General features: G+C 39.8%; 1 protein-coding gene and 1 pseudogene across 1 annotated transcript in view; one reads left to right on the top strand and one right to left on the bottom strand.

The window, feature by feature from the left end:
• Window positions 1–10,557: 10,557 nt before the first annotated feature.
• On the bottom strand, window positions 10,558–10,644 carry LOC148349212 (U2 spliceosomal RNA; annotated as a pseudogene).
• A 1,040-nt stretch (window positions 10,645–11,684) lies between these two features.
• The window catches only part of LOC148349211 (uncharacterized), a 28,095-nt gene continuing 17,453 nt past the window's right edge, over window positions 11,685–22,326 (top strand). The window contains exons 1-2 of the mRNA XM_088321109.1: window positions 11,685–12,840; window positions 12,909–13,522. Coding sequence (XP_088177235.1) covers window positions 13,112–13,522 — 411 coding nt within the window. The 5' untranslated portion in view covers window positions 11,685–12,840; window positions 12,909–13,111. The remainder of the gene's footprint in view (window positions 12,841–12,908; window positions 13,523–22,326) is intronic.

Raw genomic sequence — 22,326 nt, 5'->3', positions numbered from 1 at the left:
GTCCTTAACGTTTCGACGGCCCGCTGGTGGACTTTTGATACACAAATATGTGTCTTCACGATGTCATTAGTCACTGAAATATGTCATGCTAGATATCATTTGAAAGCTTGCACTCTCTGGATGATGACCATTTCAAAATGTACTCAACACGATCAGTCTGAGAACAGGATGCCCAAAAACTATAAAGACATCTTAACTCACCGTTACGACACCTGTTCCATGATGAGGGTCTGTCCATGCTAGTTTTATTCATGCACGAAACGCAAAGCTACATTGAAAATGCGTCTTCCTCAACATGTATATTACACATCTCTTACTCTTCCCTTTACTGCTCGGGCACTTCTGGCGGCCGTTAGAAAAAATGCATAAATTAGTCGCATCAGTGCATAAACTGCAAGGCTGAAAGCTTGGGGGAAAAAGACGCGGCTTATAGTCTGAATTTCAGGGTATATAAAAAGAAAAGAAAAATTGTAATCTGCTGCTGCATGTTTGGAAGAAGCTAGATTACCAACCTTAACGTTTGTGAAATCGTTCACATAATCCACATGCTTTTGAATTTCTCTTTCACATTTTGACAAATACCTCTTCAACATTCTTTTAAATTGTATTTGCCTTAATCATGTGATACTCACAACCCAAAGGATATCAATTTTTTTGAAACACCCTGTAAATAGTAATACTATTTGAAGTGGAAAGCCTTCTTCTTCCTCCGCATGTCAGTTTATATTCAGGTTCTACCACGATTGGTCAGTCAAAATAAGAGCTGAAGATCAGCTATTTTTGGGGTTTCTATTACAGAATGCCACGCACATGCAGGAACGCACTTCATACCGATTTTCATTGAATCGATTAACCGCAAAATCGAGGGAATACTGTACCACAAATCAATTGTTACGTGAAGGCTGCTCGATTTTAGCACGAAGGATCCACTGGAAAAAAGTTTACCCTCTACTGTCAGCCGGTGCCTCTGAGTTGAAGCAATAAGGCGAGCTCGCCGGTAAGCTTTGAGGGCTTTATATAAACTTTCAGGTTTTGAAGAGATTTACATCGCATAACCTTTTAACCATTCGACGCCATGGGGAGTTTTATGTTCTCATAATCGTTCACCCCATTTACTCCAACTTAAAAAGCCTGCATTCACACTTTGGTTGTGGAATTGGGTAGGATTATGATAACAAACGAGCAAGGCAGCTTACGGCTCTGATTCAGCATATCCTTGAAAAAGAGATTGGTACAGGGGTGAGCAAACTTTATGAACTGAGGGCTGCATTAAGAAAGAAAATGGCAGAAAAAAGTATTAATTGGATTGTTTTGTATCTGCGGCCAAGTCATCTCGATCTAAGACCTCATCAATATACGTATTTGGCAAAACAATTATAGACATATCTCAGTTTGGGGATTTTTTATTTGACTTTTTCTTTTTAATTTTGCACTTTTATCATTGTAAACATTCGATTTCTACAAAAAAAAAACAAAAAAGGACCAAATATGGGAATAAGTCTTTATAATGGCAGAAATGATGATTGATTGAGGGCCCGAATCTGAAGTAAACCCGAATTTTCATTTTTTATTTGTCAAGACGAAGGGTCTTTTCGGGCGTCTCCGACTACGACCCCCGCCCCATTTTATTTTTGTGTAAAGAAACTCATTTGATCGAATTGTTTTCAAAAGGGGTTCGTCCAGGAGCTGGAACTCCGTGAAAATGCTTTACTTTTTATGAAAATTTCAAGTTTTGAAAAGTGCTTGAATTTAGGTGAAGTTCTTGTTGATGCTTGACATTGTTGCCATTTTTTCTGGTAGTCTGACTCGATAGACTATGCATCAAATAAAGAAAAATAATTGCTTTTCTTCTATCTTCGTGAACAACGGCAGTTGGCATTAGTTTGAATGGCATTATCCTGTGAAGTCATTGGGCTGATAACTGGTCACGCCCAAGAGGACGGGTAAAGCAACCAAGATGTCGGGCTCCAGAGAAATTGGGAAAATGGCTTTGTAAGTGCATAAAAGTTGCTTAAATTTGGCCGTTAAAAAGATGTGTGAACCCTGTTTGAAAACAATCCGAATTAAAACAAAATGTTAAATGATGTCCCTTTTTTAAGCAATTCCTTTAAAAATATGCTTTGATAACGCAAAACGTTCATATAAAAAGGGAATATTTTGCATGAAAGCCGATCAAATATTTTGATGAATAAAATAAATACATGATATAAAAAAGTGGCAAGTACAGAAAAATGTAACCAGATGCTTGAACGTTGGCCTTGCACACTGGGGATAAAACTGGCACCAAACCGACAGATTATTTTACTATGTGTGTATATATATATATATATATATATATATATATATATATATATATATATACATACACAAATATTATAATTGTATTTTTCCAAATTTAGTCTGCTTGGACAGATTACAAAGTTTCAATAGACCATATGTGACCCATGGCCCTAGTTTGCCCACCCCTGGATTAGTAGCTACTGCTTCACCATACCATATCATTACAATTTGGCTTTTTTCCCATCATGCCGCACTTTTTGTTAAACGTAAGCACTCAGTCGAGCACTGTAAAGCTTTATTGACTACTAACTGATTCAGAATGCACTAACACGCATTGTAGCACATACTCCATCCCTTCCATGGAACAAAAATCTATGCAAAAAGACGACCACACTGTATATTTACAAGAACGACATCAAGCGTAACTGAGTTCATCTTACTCATGTCAGAGTTTCACAATTTAATTCATTCGTGAAACTTGTTTTTTTTTACCTTTACACTCCATGCAAAAAAATAACAGTGGGTTTCTTAAAGCCCCAGTGTGTATAATACAGCAAACCCTTGTGACTTTTTGACGAAACTGACATTTGTCTGCCATCTTACTACTACGGAAGCCTGAATGACCATTTTGCAACCTAACACTAGTCAGGATTAATTGGCTTTTTTCCCCGGTTTCCTTCTCTAGCCACTCATGTTAGTCTATTAGCTGAAGGTTATGGCTTGCCACCATTGGTAGCTGCTCCTGCTTTGTGTTTTTAGCTTTCCACAGCTGCTCATGCAAGTAAACGTCACTAAATTCTGTGATTCAGGGATTCACTGTTTTCCTCTCTCTGGAGCAGAATTCTGGTATTGAGGATCCCAATGCCTGACAAATCCTCGTTTTTCTCTTGCGATCTTTTGTAGTATTATAATTGTTCTACTGGTTTGAGAAAATAAATAGAAATACAAAACAAACATTTTGGCAGTCTATGGGCAATGCGATTACACTACATCAGATCAAACGACTAGGCAGGGCATACTAAGGCGAAAAGGAGCATATAGTTTGCCTTTATTTAAAAAAAAAAAAAATCATAACCTTTGATAGAAATGACCTTGAGAATTGCTTCTCTTTTGGACATACTCTGAAACGGATGGCGTTTGGGCTGTTTGTTTGACATGCCTGCATTAGCTGCTAAATATAGCACCAGCTATGACCAACTCCAGCTATTCTCTCTTTTCAGCCGCTTCGGGTCCATCCAGGTTGCTCAGTCTTTTTCTATTGCTCACAGGGATTAATACCAGTTTTCATGCCCTGTCGCTAGCTGAAATTCACGTAAGAAAACTGAGAGCTAGGTGTCTGAATTTTGCAAAATGGTATATTCCGGGCTTCCCTATAGTGTCTTCTTCAAATTCACACGCTTTAGCTCCAGTCTAAATTACAACAACCTCTTGTGGTGAATTACTACACACTGTCACTTTAAGAAAATGGTTGTCGAGTAGCACTAGCCTTATTTATCACAGTTTCCACATTTGTTTGAATTCTAAATATCGCTTCACCATTGTGAATAGTTTGATGGTTTGACACTATAAGCACAGAAAATTGGTATGTTCAGGCATGAAGTGGTTAAATTCCAAATAAGACCATTTTTGTTTCTCTTGTGAGTTGTTGACTTAAGTGCTTTTTTGCAGCATAAATCCAATTTTTTTTTTTTTTCAAACTCACCATAATTCGTCTCATCACTGACTTTTTAATTCATCCTCATTTTATAAGGCTTACTCACGTTATTCTTGATCGTCTTAAGTTGATCCTGTGTGCCCAGGGTTCGGCCAAGATCATTAAAGTTGATTCTTTTTTTTTTTTCACGCCACCGTGAGACTGACAATTTAATTCAGATTTGAAAAACCATATAGCTTCTACTTCTTCCTGATATCTTCTTATTGGTTGGCAAACCAAAGACTGGCGGGCACTTTACTACTTTGGAGAACATTGTCAGTGTTTCTTTTTTTCTCTTTTTTTTTTTTTTCAAACTTACTGCTGCTAACCAGACAAAAAGTTAACCATTCTCTCCTGGTTTTATTTTCTTCCCCAATAACAACGTTATATCTGTTATGTGTGAGGAAATCAACAGAAAATGATGTCATTGGCTTCTGGGCAGCTTTAGCACGAGAGCACGACGTGTTATCCTTTTAGCATGCAGCATTAGCGGATGCTATACAAGCTATCTAGCAGCCTTTTCTGTATCTAAATTGTGGATGGATGATCATACTGAGTCTGGGAATTGTCATCATCAAGCACTTCATTTTCCTGATTTTCTTCAGCACACATTCCTTCAGTACGTGCTAGTCGCGAGAGTTAGCGCTTAACGGACTTAAATATGTTATTCATTTTGCGTGTGTTCATTTTTTTTTTCCTGAACGTTTCACAGTAAAATGGCAACTGTGGCGGTATGCAACTCACTCTTGTGGAGCACTTTTGTCATTCAGCGCGGAACAGATATGCAGGGTCCGTACAGGTGCTTGAAATCCTTGAAAATGCTTGAATTTTAATGTAATGTTTTCAAGGATTCAAAGTACTTGAATTTTGGGTAAACTGCTGGTAAATGCTTGAAATCTTTCCTGATAAGTCTGTTTAAAAATGAGGCAGACTCTGCTCTCTGATGGCTCTGCTTTGCCATCACATTTATTCCCTCGCTATTAACGGCAGCTGGCATTAGTTTATCCGGTATTGTCTTACAAAGCGCCATCGCCCTCGACGGATCTAGACCTAAACAGGGCACTATAAAATGTTTTAGTGCAGGGATAATGTACCAATTATGAACATTTATTAAAGGTCATGCGAAAAAATAGGGTAGTGTTTCCCAGTTGTAAATTGTAATAGAAAGAACTTCCTGCAACTGAAAATGTACTACACATTAACGTCATTTTACCCATTACCTATATGGGGTGAGATTTATCTCAAAATTATTTACACACGTCTTGTTCATATCCACAAATATGTTCGCAATTTACTCAAGTTCTGCCCATGCAAGATAATAAAATCGCATTTGTGAATCAGATATATTTGTGGATAGGCAAAATACACTATTCACAACGGGTATCTTTTAATGGTACAGGAGAATTTGAAAAATTGGCTTTGAAAGTCCTTAAAAAGTGCTTGAATTTGGCCATGAAACACATGTAGCAACCCTTGATATGGCACATTGCTACATGCTAATGCTCTAAACACACAGGAGCGAGCTAGATAAATGGCTCAATCAAGGCTATCATTTTGAAAAAAGTGCGTACTATAAGGATTACTCATTTTGAACTGCAAACGTTTTGGTCACGAGTTAATCTGTAAAACTAAACCACTTGTAAAGGAACTAACAGATACGGCGACAGAGCTACATGCTAACGTGCCAAATGTACAGTAGTGTGGGCGATACTGGGATTTTTGGTATCAATCGGCTCCTAGTAAATGCAGGGTAGTATCAATCAATACCTATCCGATACCTATACGTTTTGCTCGGCAGTGTCGTGATGATTCAATAACTGAACCCTTCAATTAGTTTAGTCACGATAAGAACAGCACAAGGATTTACAACACTAAACATGTTCTGTGTTTTTACAACTACAATCAAAACCTTAACAGTATAAAAATCTATTTTACAACTGATTCAGAACAAAAGTCTAGGCTCGAACTGAAATAAAGCGACAATATAACAAAAGTACATACATAACGTAGTCAACATGACAACTATAATGCCTTGCAGAGCACAATATTTTGAAAATGAAGTGAAAGTGCAAATAGTGTAAACAATTCTATATAAAAACCTTTAACAGTATAAAAACCAAAAAAAAGCAGTAATGTACTAAAAAAATACTGCATCACAATGTTAAGACAATTAGAATACCTTCCATTGCACCATATACCGAAAATACAGTCAGTAACACTGTATCGATCCGATCCAAGTCCCAACTCGGTATCGATATCGATGTTTGGATTGATCCACCCACTCTTATCACACAAGAGAGTTGAATAGTTTGACTATTGCGGAATAATTTCTTATTTTACTTTATGCAAGAGTTTATTTAGGAAAAACGTGTATTTGCTGATTTTTAGTTTGAAATTGAGTCTGAATCACTCGTATGGAATTACAAAATCTGGGGGCAGGAATGAATCCATAAACCTTCCCACAAACCAAAATGGCAGCCACATTACATTTGAGTTTTTTTCAGTCAAACATGCACAACTATTTAAACTCATTTTAATCAATGGACAGTGAACCCTAGTTTTGGTTCCCGGTGCCTTGTAATAAAAGGAATGAGGTGGCAGGTAGCGTTTACAGGTTCTGACTTTATCATCACCAGCATATCCTGGTAGTTGGCAATCATTTCGAAAATATCTGATATATAAATGTCTACTCACCTTTATTTTGTTGCTTGACATTTAGCGCTCGATCATTCAAGAGCAACTGAATTTATTGACATTTACGTTAGGATTTCAAGCTTTGTGGATACGTGAAAATTATATTTATGAATAAGTCTTAACATTTGATTGCTGTGCTCCTGTTTTTTGATTTGGACTAAATGTAGCTTTTTCTGATCTAGTGTTTTTTTTCCCAGTCAGTGAACGCACCGCAGGCACAACCTTTTCTTTATCACTTCCTGGGTTATTTTCGATAGCTCTAATATATTGCTTAATTTTCACGCGGTCGGTGTAGATTTGGAAGGCCTGGACCTTGTTCTGTAGCTGGGTATTTTATTGGGGGGGACTGGATTGTTTTATGATGAAATATGAAGAAAAACATATGTGAAATATAGGTCTCAACTCGGGCACCTGTGGAAAAACTCAATAAACCTGATTTGATAGTCTTTTAACTTTGTGTGTCTTGTCATTCGGTCAGTGTCAATCCGGAAATCGGGTGCTTGAAAATGCCAGAATTTTAATGTTGTGTTTTAAAAGATTGTAAAGTGCCTGAATTTTGAGTGAAGTTTTTGTGAATGCTTGAAATTGTTGCCATGTTTCTCAAAAAGTCTGCTTTAAAATGACACAAACACTGCTCTCTGATGGCTTTGCTTTGCCACTGCATATCTTCTTAGCTCGTTTTTAACGGCTACTGCCATTAGTTTGTAAAGCATCAGCGCTAGGTTGTGCCCAAGACCACAGGTGCATGCAACAACTAAACAGGGCACTATGAAATGTGTTAGTGCAATGATTATGTATCATTTATGGACATTTTTATGGGCCATGCAAAAAACTTAGGTAGCACTTCCCAAGTGTATACTGTAACAGAAAGAACTTCCTGTAACTGAAAATGTAAGCTACATATGACCGCCATTTTTACCCAACACCTTTATGGGGAGAGATTTGTCCCAAAAACAATTGTGATTTACTCAAAATCCAATAATAATGTCTTGATAAATGCACATGTAAATCGCAAATATTTTTGTCTCTGCAAAATACTTAACACAAAATGTCTTCTTTTAATGATAGTGGTAAAATTGGAAACATGGCTATGAAAGTCCTTAAAATGCTTGAATTTGGCCATGAAAAGGGTTTACGAACCCTCTATCTAGAGTTCACCGACATTAAGCTAGGAGCTGATTTTTTTTACTGGTTAGCAGAAAGGGCTACCAGTTAGATATACATTTCTATTATAACATCTTCTGTTATTACTATGTTGTAACAATGTAATTATTAATGAAAGGTTTAAAATAGCCTCTATTAACACACCATGAAATATTTCTTAGACAATCCCACATCACTAGTTTCACACATCAATATTCTCAGAACCGGTCCTTGGGCTACTCGGGTGTTTGCAGTCATTTCCATTGAAGCCCCGGTGTGTAATATTTGATCATTTATTGGCTCTGTACTGTCTAATGCGAACAAAATCCAATGCTGCAGAGCACAGCATTGCAGCAAGATGTCTGACAAACATGGTGGCGACTTCCAGGTAAGGATTCCACTGTAAAAGAAAAACACATTTCTCGAGTTTATTTTCATGTGCACATCACGCTTCATTATTTTTATTAATTCGTTTTCATTAATTTGTCACATTACAGTATTTTACTAAGACGCTTAATAAATTAAGGGTTGTTTTGGACATAATTTTGTCTTAAATTAGAATATATGTGTTTTTCCTAGGAAAAAAATGGTTCAGTCACCCACTAAAATAAATGCCTTGTAGAAGGGGCAATGAGTAATTTACTTATGTGTATTATTTTAAAGATAATTGTGGAATACTTGATCATGTATTTAAAGAGACTGGTCATATCAATCATTTCTCATGCCAGTTAGAAATCCTAGAAAATCTCACATCACTGAGGTCTGCTCAGTTGTTCTAGGGGGCTACTTGGTGCTCGCGGGCACCACATTGGTGATCCTTGATCTATCGTTTCAATATATATGATCAAGTCTGACAATTGGAAAATGATTGATCCCATTTTCTGTACTGGTATTGTTTTGCAGATTCTCTTTCTGGCCACAGGGTGGCACTGTTGATTCTACTGAAAATGCTGAGTATGCAGATCTAATTTTTATGATATTTTTTCAGAAAAGACAAATGCTTTATTTTGGAATATTGTCTTTTTTGTGGATGTCCCTTATTCAGTTTCTAAAAACGGTTGCAATAATGTTACATTTTGAGCATACATTTCAAGTCGTGTTTTGTTTGTAAAGCCCTTAATCATAAAGGGCTTCAGAGACTTCCATTACAACATCCCCTGAGCTGAAACCCAAAAGAACTCAAAAGCCTCAGGAGGAGGAAAATGAAGAAACCTTGAGAAGGGACTGCGCATGAGGTAATCCCCCTTCCAGGACGATTGGAGCAGACAGTACACATCATTAACATTAAATATGGGTAAAAACAGAATATCCAGTTGACAGCTTCATGCCCAAAAATTCTTTCAACAACAAGGCTGACCCTTTTTAAGGAATAGAAGACAACAGTATGAGTCCACTTATGAGATATAGGATATAAGTGTGTCTTAAGCATTAATTAAAAAAAAAAAATTCTCTCATTTTGCAGATAGTATCTCAGTAGGCCCAGTATTTCACAGCACTGGGGCCGAAATGGAGAACACTATAGAACCTGTGGATTTCTTCTTGGCTCTGTGAATCACTAGTAGTTTTTGAAGCATAGAGCTCCAAGCAGGAACCTAATGGGTCATTAAATCAAAAAGATAAGATGAGGTAAGTAAATGCAAAATGTTGTATGTTACCAAAATAACCTGAAAGGGACTGTGTGCGATATTTATATAACTCCTAGTTGTACAGAAATACCTTAATCCAGTGAAAAAATTATTTGAATAATACTTATACTATCATACCAATGTTACTTTTTATAAATATTCATAGGTAGAGAAATTTGGATTAATTTTGCCTGGTGGAAGCCATCCCGAGTAGTCGCCGCCATTTTTGTCTGACATCTTGCTGCTATGCTGGGCTCATTTGATACTGTTTTTTTGTTCGCATTAGACAATACAGTGCCATCTAGTGGTCATTTATTACACAATGGTGTCCACGACTTGAAAGTTTGCTACTCACTGCTGCCATTTCCTGGTTTAAAGCCATGATCGCAGCCTTTAGTCAGCCCAATCCTCAAGTACTAACAAACCTTTTTTTCATGTTTTAGGGGTTTTGAATTGGCGTTTGGATTTTGTCACACTGATTTAAAAAACTCGGTAATGCGCATGAAATCACTCTCCACACCTCCCCCTCTCCCTTTCCAGCTTCCTAATGTGTTGCAGGTCCCAGAACAGCGATGCTAAAGGTAAGATAAAAGCAGATGAGCGTGGGGGGATTATGAAGGCTCTTTGAACTCAGTTGGGCATTGTTTACACCAGGGGTGATTTCAGGTATTTTTATTTTTTTTTCATTTCACTTAAAAGGTATTGTGTGTAATATTAAATGCCTCGTATTGGTACAAATTAAGGTTTATTGTTCTATATTCTTTATCCATTATCCGGCATCAACTCTTTATTGCTAGGACCTTAATCTGGCCCGGTATTGCAGTACTTCCGGGAACGGTGCATTCGCAATGATCGCAGCAAGGCTTTAGGGCTAGGACCTTAGCTTGGCCTTTTGGCTGAGAGTAAGTGTCCCGGCTCCTAGGCTTTGTAGCGTATTATAAACTGACCGATATGGGATAATGGATAATGAATAACGAAGATAGAACAATAACCCTTCAAAACCCCATCCGTTATCGTTCAAATCATAATATGCTACAAAGCCAAGAGGCCGAGACACTTGCTCCCATCCAAGAGGCTGAGTCAAGGTCCTAGCCATAGGGCCAAGCAGCGATCAGTGCGAATGCACCGTTCCCGGAGGTACTGCAATACCAGGTCAGTACGTGGAGTGGACAGAGCAAGCTCTTATTCCATCTCCCAATTGCAAAATTAGTCACATACCCACAGAACTAGAATTCCGAGACAGTTTGAATTTCATTCATTAATTTGGATATTAGGACAAATTATCATGAACTGTCATACCAATAATATAACTTTCTATTCCCTTTACATAGTGGAATCCCAACCTAGAGGCCACCACCTAGTTTGTCTGGGGTCTTGCTGCTACGCTGTGCTCTGCGGTACTGTTTTTGTTCACATTAGACAATACAGTGCCACTTAGTGTTCAAATAGATGGATAAATACTTTCACACTTCCAGCAGTCTCCTTTGTTGTTTATTAACAGGATGCCCTCGGGGTGCTGTTTTGTAGTTTAGCCACAGAGGAGTGGATGACGTCACACGCTAGTCTAAAAGTTTGACGTCCCTACAGCAGATGGAAATCTTTGTGCCCAGGGATACACCACCTCGTGTTAGCGAGTCCACCTCCTCTCCGCTTCCCGCAGGCTTTCGTGTCTCTGTCTAACTGCGCTGAAGCCGGATAGCTCCGGGTAGCGCCACGTTGGCGTCCGGGATGCTAGACATGAGCCACGTTTTCGTTTTTTGATTTTATTTTTAAGGACTTTCATAGTCACTTTTATAATTTCACCAGTACCATTAAAAGAAGAAATTATGTATTATGCAGGGACAGAAATCCGTAGAACACAGCAAAATATTACACCCTGGGGCTTTATTACATTACACTTTGTGGTTAGCAGGAACTCGTTTACCGGTACTAAGACTCAATGCAGCTAAAATGAGGACTAATATCTGTTGATGATAACAAAGTCATGGTATTGGGTGTTAAAATAGATTAACGTAACCAGTGTATAAAATACTCTCCCCATAATACACCGGGGCCTCCACAGCCTGCTGCAAGTAAATGGTAAATGGGCTGCATTTATATAGCGCTTTTCGTGTCACTGAAGACCTCCAAAAGCGCTTTACAATGTGCTTCACACTTATTTAGAATAACCCAATAATGTAAAAGCATTTCCCCATTATGCATGGTACATTTGATTGATTAGAATACTCCTGCATAATATTGGGGATAAATAAACTTGTTGCCAAAGTAATTCTAAAACCCCAATGACAGTACAGTACACCACTGGGATACGCAACCATGTTTTAAGACAGTTTCACTGTTTTTTGACCCCTCTTACCAGCATTTTGCTCTCTATCCCACATCAAAAACCAATTAGTTCACAAGCTCAAAAATGTTGAAAATTCAAGTTACGCTTTGTTTCATACGACAGAGTGCCTATAAGTCTATAAGATGCTTATTGGTCGACGTCATATAAAATGCTATTGGTTTGCCTCACGGTATTGTGAAAATGTTTACATGCTAACGACTGAATTACCTCCCACAATGCCTTCCCCCTCATTCAGTTCAAAATCTAGTCTGCCTTGTAAAATACTTTGCGAGTCAGTGATACAATACTATATTTTTTTCTAGCTATGGGTCCTGAGACATGCAGTGATGGTAAAGAGGCGAGGAAAACATAATGACCAGAAAAGGAACTTTATCAAGAAATACCAAAAAGGCACATGAATCGCTACCCTCGCTAAGTTGCATGGCCGTAGCAAGTGACACGAACAGCATGAAGGGGGGTATAGGTGGTCGAGAGCAGTCCTACCAATCCAAAAGACTGAATGTTTTCAAGGTAGTTGAGTATTACTCATATTTTCATTTTGTTTTCCTTTTTTTTTTTTAATCTAGCGTTTTTCATCATATGAAGACTATCCTGTCCTTCATCAAAGAGATTTTTTTGCTATAATTTTTGGGGGCGCTTGGGTTGAATTAAGGGGGGCTTGAGGACCCCCAAAAACGGCTACCAGTTTCGCAAACATAATAAGAAAATAATCTAATTTCAAATTTTTAAAGACACCTTAAACGGTGGTGTACCTTTGAAATATATCACAATCGGGAAGAAAATAGTGGAAAATGTCCCTATTTTCATCACTGGATGTAAGTATAACTACTGTTATAAATTTATCCATGTGTCTTATTGCTCAAGGCCCAAAATCTGAATAATAGAAGCCCCTCCTAAACCCCCTCACCACACTGATCCCCCACCCCCTTTACGTCCTAAAAATACATAGCCAAACCTGTTGCGCTCAAACACAGATGGCACGTTAAGTGTCTAGGCAGAGGAAAACTCACCAGCAAATTCTGGAAGTGGATGGGACAAGAACCGTACCCTTTTCTAAGGTTTGTCTGATTTATAAAACCTGATCCGATTGCCTGACCTCCTGTCAACCACGTGTATTTATGTGCAGATTTTCCACTAGAAGAACAGAGAAGATCAAGTTTGAAGGATTTGAGAATACCCATGAGTCCAAGATCTTTGATGGGACTTTAATCACCTTGCTTGTGAAATTGTCCTAGCTGGATTAGAATGGCTGGTGAATGTTTCCAGTGGTAAAGAAGAGAACTCAAGTGCGAGAACTTCCCTTGGGTTTTATCCTGATTGTAGACAACAATGGATCACGGCACCAAAGGTACCGAAGAAATAATCGGGGAGGCCCTGCTGGACTTCAACGCCACCTTACAGGCGGCGGTAAGGGAAGTCCACATGGACGTGAGCGCCTTCAAGCAACGTATCGAGCAGCGCGTGGAGGAAATGAGCGCCTCCAGCGGGCCCCTCGCCGAAGCGGTAGGCCGACTCCGGGAGGAGAACCTGCAGATCCGTTCCAAACTGGAGGCCCTCAGCCGCCTGGTGGAGTCTCTGGCTGGGGTGCAATTGAACAAGGACTCAGCCACCAGGGGTCCGACAGAGGAACCAAGGAACGGACTCATGGAGATGAAGGCTCAGAAGCAGGAGAGCCAAAGGGGCCAGGTGGCTCTTGCTACATCTGGTTCTGTACCACCGTGGAGATCCCAGGATATTAATGTAAGTATTGATAGATCGCTTAGCAGTCCTCGAAGTTGTTGAGAAATAGATTTTTTGTCTTTATATCCCGGTTGTGAGACGAGAGGTCGGTCAATACAAGAGCTGGAGTTGATTATTTCCTTCTAAGGTTTTATTTACAGAATATTCTGGGCACAAACGAGCTGCAGGTAATGGCAGTAGAAATTCACATTATACTGCAGAAATACTATAAAAATACAACCACAGTAATACTCCGTAAATTCTACAGAAATACAACAAACTGAATACATAAGAAATACTACTAAAGTATATTACAAAAAAAATCCATCACATAAATACTAAAGGAATACTGAAAAAATACTACAAAATATAACTACAGTGATACTATGAAAGAACTCAAGAAATTATACTATAGGAATGCTACAAAATACTGACGAACTATTACAGTACTACTTTAGTAGTTCTCCCTTCAACATCACTGCAAGCCTTGGGACGCATAGCGAATACATACATTGCAAAAAATACAATATTGTGGTGGTGGCTTGCAAAGCCTTTTTGAAGCAGACAAGATTCAGAAAAAAAGAGAGGCATTGTGGGAAGTAATTCCGCCAATAGCATATAGGCATCTTAGACACATAACTCAACGCATGCACTACTACAGCAAAAGTTTAGATTTTATACGTTTTGGGGCTTGCCAAATAAGTTGTTACTGACGTCCTATGGTGAGTAGAGTGCCATGAAGAAGGGCAGAAAAAAAAAAAGAAAATTTCTCCAATCTCATTCCTCAAATTTGATTGGATTCAAAACTAAAAGCGGATACAGAGAGCGTGACCGGTCCAACGAGGCCCCTCTGGAGTGCCAAGCCTTGAGTCAAAAATAGTAGTGACCTTTTGCCAGTGGCCATAAATCTCGGGCCACGAGTGGAAAGTAGGGTCGGTGAAGGGAGTGAGCTTGTGAGGATATAATCGCGTGAACGGATAGTTAATGAGAGGTCACTAATACTGAAATCATTAGAATTTAAGGAGGTCTTTGGATCCTTCACTAACTTGTGTTCTTCTCCAGGACCTGGTTTTGCCCAATCATATACAGGCTTCAAACTGAAAATATTTTCTAAGAATCAATAACATGTGGGACAAAATGATTTTAACATTTTATTTTATATTTCTAATTAAAATAAACTGAAAAGTAGGTGTTACAAAATAATGGCCCCCTGTTTGACTAGCTCAACCAACTCACTCCAGAAGTTCCCTGATGACTTCTGAATGATCCAATGTCGATCTAAATGACTAACACTGACCAACAGAGTGCACCTGTGTGTCATTAAGTCTCAGGTGAAATATACCTGCTCTCTAATGGACTCAAAAGTCTGTGAAAGGAGATCCTGGATAACAGACAGCATAAAGAAGACCAAAGAACACACCAGGCAGGTCCTGGATAAAATTGTGGGAACGTTCGAAGGACTTTTGCAAGGGACTGTCAATGACATAGGAAAAGGCATTACATTTTGATCTCATCATCACATTCTCTAACTTGTAGAATATTGTTTTGGCTGAACCTTTTCCCATATTGCTCCATTACAACATTGCACAACGTGGCCCCAAGAGAATAGTGTGATGATGAGAAAAAGTCTAAAGCCTTTGACATCTACAATCCTAGTGGCCTAGTCGTCAAGATTTGGTGCTCTCACTGTCGCGATCCAGTCAGTGGTATTTATTGATCGCTCAAATACTTTATTATACGACAGTAAAACATTGTTTTAGGACAGGGGTGTCAAACTCATTTTAACACGGGGGGCCACACGATAGAACAAACATTCTGTCTGGGGCCGGACTAGTAGATTAAAGAGAAATAAAAAGAGAGATAAAGAAATAAGAGAAAAGGGGAGGGAGAAGAAGAGAGAGGCCAGGACAAAGAAAGAAAGAGAGGGAGAGAGCATGCGAAACAAAAGAGATAAAAAGAGAAGTCATGAGAGAGGGGGAAAGAAAGGGAGAGGAAGAAAGAAATCCAAAGAGAAATAGAAAGACAGAAAGAGAGAAAAGAGAAAAGAAAGCGCGAAGGGTAGGAAGAAAGAAAGAGAAAAGAGAGAAAAGGAAAAAATGAAGTTAGAGCAAAAGAAGTTAAAAAGACACAGAAAGAGACAAAGAGCAACAAAGGAAGAGAAAAAGAGAGACACAGAGTGAAAGAGACAGAGACAGAGAGTGGGAAAAAAGGTGTGGGAGAGAGAGACAGAGAAATAAATACAAGTACAGTGTCTTTGTGAGAGGCACCTGGCTTTGGTAACATCAAGTTGACATATTTCAACCTGCAGCTTGTTTTTCTCTTGCGCTTCTCTGAGTGTTGTCTCGCGGGCCGGATTCAATCCCTTAGCGGGATTGAACTGGCCCGCGGGCCGCCTGTTTGACACCTGTGTTTTAGGAGGTGGAAAAAAACGTGAGAATACAAATAAATATATAACAATGTTCCCGCGGATCTTTAAAAAGTCTTAAAAGTCATTGAATTCGTTTTTCTAAAAACAAGGCCTTAATAGGCATCGAAATGTCTTGAATCCAATTTTTGAAAGTCTTAAAAATATGAACACATAATTAAGATTAATATTTATTTGAACAAAAAAGATTTAGTAACATTTATCCATTGTCTTTTTCAATAACTCTACAACTTACTTTAATGACAACATGGCGTGACCACAATAACGGAAGTATCAAAACGGTGATGTGGTTTCAGTCTGGCCTTTTAGAGCAGACGCACGTCTTAGAACACCTTTGGACAGAGACGTTTACTTCGGATCATGGCAAAGTCGAAATTTAATGAGGACCGGCTGTCCGGAAAAAAAAAAAAAAATCACCATAGCTAGAAGCTGCGCCAGGTAACGCGCAAGAAATATTTGTTTCTTTGTTTCAATTGTGAATTTTTTGTCGACTTGGTCTTAAATTGAATTTTAAAAGGCGTTAAAAAATGTAACTTGCCTTAAGCTGTAGGAACCCTGTATAGGCAAAATATGGCAATTGTATTTATTTTCCGGATGTCCCGGGACCGAACAACCTCACTGCTTGCTGGTTGCCGACCACTGTTCTAGACAGTTCTTTTGATCTGGGGATAGACGATAAATAAATGTTTTTTCAAATGAAGCATGGCATCTATCTGGGGTGGGTCTATGGTCCATGCTTTGGTCAATTGTATCACGATACTAAGGTGCCGATTCGCTTCATATCACGATTCTCGAAAATCACGATTCTACAAGTATTGCGATTAGATATAATTGATGATTGCCTTTGTTTCCCCTAAAAAAACAAGTTCAACTTAAAACATACATTTTTGGGACTATAAACCATGAATGATGGTCTAACACTGCACATCAGTCTGTTTCATTCAGTTCCAGAAGCGATTTGTTCAGCTCTGCTTACTCTTTGACGTCTGGCTTCACTTTCTTGTAGATTCAAAAATGGCAGTCTTAGAAAAAAACTTCCATGACGGTATCTAATACAGTGGGACCTCGGTTATCGCGGTTAATGGGGACCAAAACCACCCGCGATAAGTGAAAATCCGCGAAGTAGCGGCGTACCTTCGAAAAAAAAAAAAAGTTTTTTATTATTATTTTTTTTTAATTATTATTTTTTTAGACCCGGTTAATGGGGACCAAAACCACCAGCAAAAAGTGAAAATCTGCAAAGTAGCTACGCCCCTTCCCAAAAAAAAAAATATATTTTTTTAAATCTCATAGCTCATTATCTGCACCGCTTATCCTTATTAGGGTCGCGGGGGGGCTGGAGCCCATCCCAGCCATCTCCGGGCAGTGGGCAGGGGACACCCTGAACTGGTTGCCAGCCAATCGCAGCTGCAAATCACATTAGTTCTCGCAGCTAGCTGCGTTCTTCATCGACGCACGAGCCGAGTGATCCACAGCTAAGAGTCGTACAGCTGGGCGATTTTACGTCCGCCCGGGACGATCGGAGACAAATTCACGACAGGGTTTATACTTGCGCCGCACCGCGGGTGCCGTTCGGTCGCTTCCGCGAGCGAGCCCCTAACCCGCGGCGCGGGTACTTTCGGGCGCGATACGCACGACACCGCGACAAGCCGAGCGGGTCGGGCGCTCGGCGCGGAGGCCGGCGTCTCCCGCCCGGGCCGCGATGGCTCTACATGGCGCTACACGGCCCTCGATGGCTTCGGCCGACGGACGGGCGGCCGCGGGGGAAAGGGGTAGCTGGGGGGACCTGTGGGGTTAGGGGGGGGCGGTGAAGCGGAAGCCGCACTGAAACCGCGCGCCGGAAACGAGAACGGCGCGCTGTGCTAGGGTCGTCGGCCGAGAGGGATTCCCGCAAAAAGTGAAAATCTGCAAATCCCAAAAAAATAAAATAAATAAATCAATCAATTTTTAAAGTTTTTTTTTTTTTTTTTTTCTTAATTATTATTATTTTTTAGACCCGATTAATGGGGAGCAAAACCACCCGCAAAAAGTGAAAATCTGCAAAGTAGCGACGCCCCTTCCCCCCCCAAAAAATAAATAAATAAATTTTTTACTACGTTTTTTTTTTTTTTTTTTTTTTTTTTTTATTATTATCATTTTTTAGATCCAATTAATGGGGAGCAAAACCACCCGCAAAAAGTTAAAATCTGCGAAGTAGCGAACCCCCCCCCCTTTTTTTTTTAACCATTACAGACCGCGAAGCTCTGAAGCCGCAAACGTCGAACCGCGAAGTAGCGAGGTCCCACTGTACAACGCGGCTCAACATTGTAGACTATATTCGGAAATCCAACAGTTTCCACCATACAGTATGGGCGCAGGTCTCAGCACACAAATGTGCAATTGACGTTGGAAATAATTTTGCCCTGTTCGGATGTTTGCTCAGGGATCCATCCAGGGTCCGCTGACATGCCCCTGCGGGTCGTTTGGTTTGGGTTGGTTAATGTTGATATCGGAATGATGGCACAAAAAACGTGCGGTCGTGTTTATCGTGTTACTGCAGTGGGATTCGGGTCCGCGACAGTTTTGGTCATGTCTGGCTTCGTCTTCCCGGGAACTTTAAAAAAATCCAAAATGTGTTCATACTTTCGCTTTAAAATTTATGGGCGCTGACCTAATGATGCATTTCAAAAAAGTGGGGTTTCTCCCACTCGGATGGTACCCAGGTCTAAACTCAAAGAGTTGCCATGGCGCCCAATTGGCCGCGCCCCTGCGTGTCACGGTTGCCACGGTGCCCAATTGGCCCCGCCCGTGTGGTGCCAGCTGCGGCTCGTTGAGAGATTGACTTTCTGTTTATAAAAAACTCAGCGCTCTCTTGCTTCAGTTGTCAGCCCGTCAAACTAACTTCTGCCCCACAAGACGTGGCTTCTGACTCAGTCCTGTTTTCCTGTGATATCTCCAGTCCGGTATTGTTCCCGTTTATTTTTGTACTGTTTAATTTCAGGTTGCCGTTTTGTTCCCGTCTGTTTTTGTCCTGTTTGTTAGTTACTTCGGTGTTTGTTCCCGTCTGGATTCTCCTGTTTATTTTCGTTATCCGGATTTGTTATTGATCTCGTGGGTCTCTGGCTTCCTGTCTTTCCACGCCAGACCGACTGCCTAACGTGCATGACTCCCCATTTCCCGTAAAATAAAGGCTTATGTGAGAATGGCACGCGATTGGGTCCTGTATCTGTTCTGGTTCATGGCAGTTCCAAGCAAATGTAAACAGCAAAAATGACTGATCACGAAATGGTAGCCTCTATTTTGCTCATTTAAAGACATTTTGGACCTCCAACAAACCTGCCTTCTCACAAGAGCTTAAATTGTTGAGGAAAAACGGCGGCTGAGGTCAATAACAGACACTGTAATCGAGTAAATTATGTTTTACCATTTACCATGTTTGTCCATGGGAATTGCCATTTTGCCAAGTTCCTTCAGATTGAAGGAATCAATATTTCATTCTACGATTTTGCAACTAGGAACTCTCACCTCCAGTGTCTTTATCGTGATATTTTCCTGGTCAGAAGTTGGAGAATTCGTACTTCCCACTTTTCTGGAATGCATTATTAGTTCTTGTTCCTCGTTTTCTTCCTCCTTTTTCCAATTCCATTTGTTTTCCTGCATTTTTACTTACCGGATATGATGTCACAAAAATCTATTCTGGGCATAAACGTCATTTTAAAAAAATTGCCAAAAACAAAATAACAATGTATACGTGAATCGATTTTTTTTGTCCCACCCCTAGCATCTACAAGAGTCAAGAAACATTGCTTCATGAAGCTTCATTTCTTGATCAGGAGTTATCATGATAACCCAAGAGTCATAAATAGAACCGTTTGTAGCACCCGTTCACAAAATTAGGAGAATGGGCCAACCAATTGGCAGTCGCACTGTGATAAATATCGGTCTACCCTTGAAGTGGGTGCCTACTTGCGTTTATGTGGTCCTGAGTCCAAAGAGGTGGAGCAGGCTCAGTTTCTAAAAGGATTACGGGTGTCAGACGGAATGGCCACGGATTTCGCCGGGGGCGATAATCTCTCATCCCGGTAGCGAGTTGACAGATTGGCCACCCGCCTGGCTTGGGGCCCTTCAGGGTCATATACCTAGGAGCTAACCCATGATTTTGCAGAGCATCCATTTGGGGGCTATATTGGGACACAAGAACTGAAAGAAAACTTGGGGTCAGTTGCATCGAATATCGTCTCTCTGTGGGAGCACCCCTTCCCTACTGAGCTGTCAACGTAGAGAATGTTTCAGCTACTTGAGACGAGAGGCCGAGAAACGGATCTCTTTAATGTACACTTAAAATACATTTTTAGAGTCGGATGTATTTGCAGAAAAGAATCGGTATTGGAAAGTGTAAAGAAACAGAACAACAAAGTTTACTAGGATCTTCAGAATTTGAAGAGATCAATGTTACTCTAACACAGGCTCGGCTATACATCCCTGATAAGCAATGTTGAAAAACTCTTTAGATCTAACTGAACAAAACATGAAAAGTACAGTGGATTTCCAACTTGTTCTAAATGAATAAAACCCAAAGGAAACAGGACGCAGGGAGCTAACATATGCATGACTAGAATATATAATGTCCGAACACCCACCAGCTCTAACAAAACAAAACATGAAAGGAAGACAACCCAAGTAACAACACAAGTGGACAAAACAAAAGCGGGAGTGCGATGACAACGAGACCATAAAATATAACGCCGGCTTATCAACTAGCTGTAACTAAACAAAACATTTAAGAGGACATAGAATATGCACTACTATGCCTCACTAACTGAACAAAAGCAAGACAAATACATAATTTTACATTACCAAGGAGCTCTAACATAACAAAACAGGAAAGGAAGACGACCCAAGAAATTTTCCCAAAAGTGGATGGAACAATGAGAGGGCCATGGCGATGAGACCATGAAATATATTGCTGGCTCACTAACTAGCTTTAACTGAACCAAACATGAAAGCATCCATTAGGATATGTTGAACACTTCTTTTATCTAAATAAACAAAACATGAAAATAAGAAGACATAGGATATGGTAGAATTCCATCTTATCTCAATTAAATAAATGACAATCGAAGAGAATTCACGGGAACATAGTCACATGCGGATAGAACAACTAGATAATGTTCCAACACCAACCAGCTCTTACGGAACAAAACAAGAAAGGAAAAAGAACATTACCAAGCGTGGAAAGAACAAGAGGCGCATGGCGACAAGACCATGGCACACTAACTAGATGTAACTGAGCAAAACATGGAAGAAAGACAATGCAGTATATGTTAAACCACCAATTAAACCAAAACGAGACAACTACATAATGTACCAAAACCCGCCAGCACTAACGGAACAAAGCATGAAAGAAAGATGGGCCTAAAAAACATTCACACACTTGAGGCAAGAACATCGAGAGAGCCATGACGACAAGACCGTAACATACAGGGCCATGAAAAAGTGTTTGCGCCCTTCCTGAATTATGTGTTTTGTTTTTGTATTTTTATCACTCACAGAGGTTTCAGATACTCGAAGCAATTTTAACACCACACAGAGGCATCCCAAGGAAATACTGAATGCAGTTTTGAAATGTTGATTCAATTGATTAAGGCACTAAATAAGTCAAAACCTATCTTGCTCTATGTGGCTAAAACTTACCCCTTGAACCTTATAGTGAGCTTGGCAACCTTTGGCAGAGATAAAGGAAATCAAACGTTAATAATAATTGGTGATAGGTCTTTCAGAACAATGTGGAGGAATTTTCGCCCACTCTACAAAATTGTTTCATATCTCCCGTATTGGAGGGTTTTCAAGGATGAACTTCCCGTTTAAGGTAACACCACGATCCAAAGAAATTTCAGGGGAAATGAAAAAAAAAAGTGATAGAAATCTATCAGTCTGGAAAAGGTCATAAAGGTAATTCCAAGGCTGTAGGGCTCCAGCAAACCACTGTCAGTGCCATTGTCCATAAATGGAGAAAACTGGGAACAGTGGCAAACCTCCCCAAGAGTACGGATCATCCATAAGGTTGCAAAAGAACCTTGAAAAACATCCAAAAAACTGCAGGCCTCTTTCTTAAGAAAGACACCAGCCAAAAATGGCCTCCATGGGAGAGGTCCCTGGCAAAAACCACTGCAGTGTCAAAAGAACACAATGAGTCATCTCATATTCGACCAAAAGTATCTTGATTATCCTCAAGTCTTTTGGAGAAACATTCTGTGGACAATCAAAAGTTGAACTATTCAGAAGGTGTGAAGCCCTTTTACATCTGAATCTAAAATGGCAAAAAGATCATGATGCCGACTGTAAAGCATGGTGGTGGCAGTGTCATGATCTGTGGCTGCTTTGCTGCCTCAGGACCAGGACAACTTGCTTTGGTTGACGT

The sequence above is a fragment of the Urocampus carinirostris genome, chromosome 17, assembly GCF_059441175.1.
Source record: "Urocampus carinirostris isolate Australia breed hairy pipefish chromosome 17, RoL_Ucar_1.0, whole genome shotgun sequence".
Taxonomy (NCBI): Eukaryota; Metazoa; Chordata; class Actinopteri; order Syngnathiformes; family Syngnathidae; genus Urocampus; species Urocampus carinirostris.
This window is presented reverse-complemented; position numbering and strand designations above follow the sequence as displayed.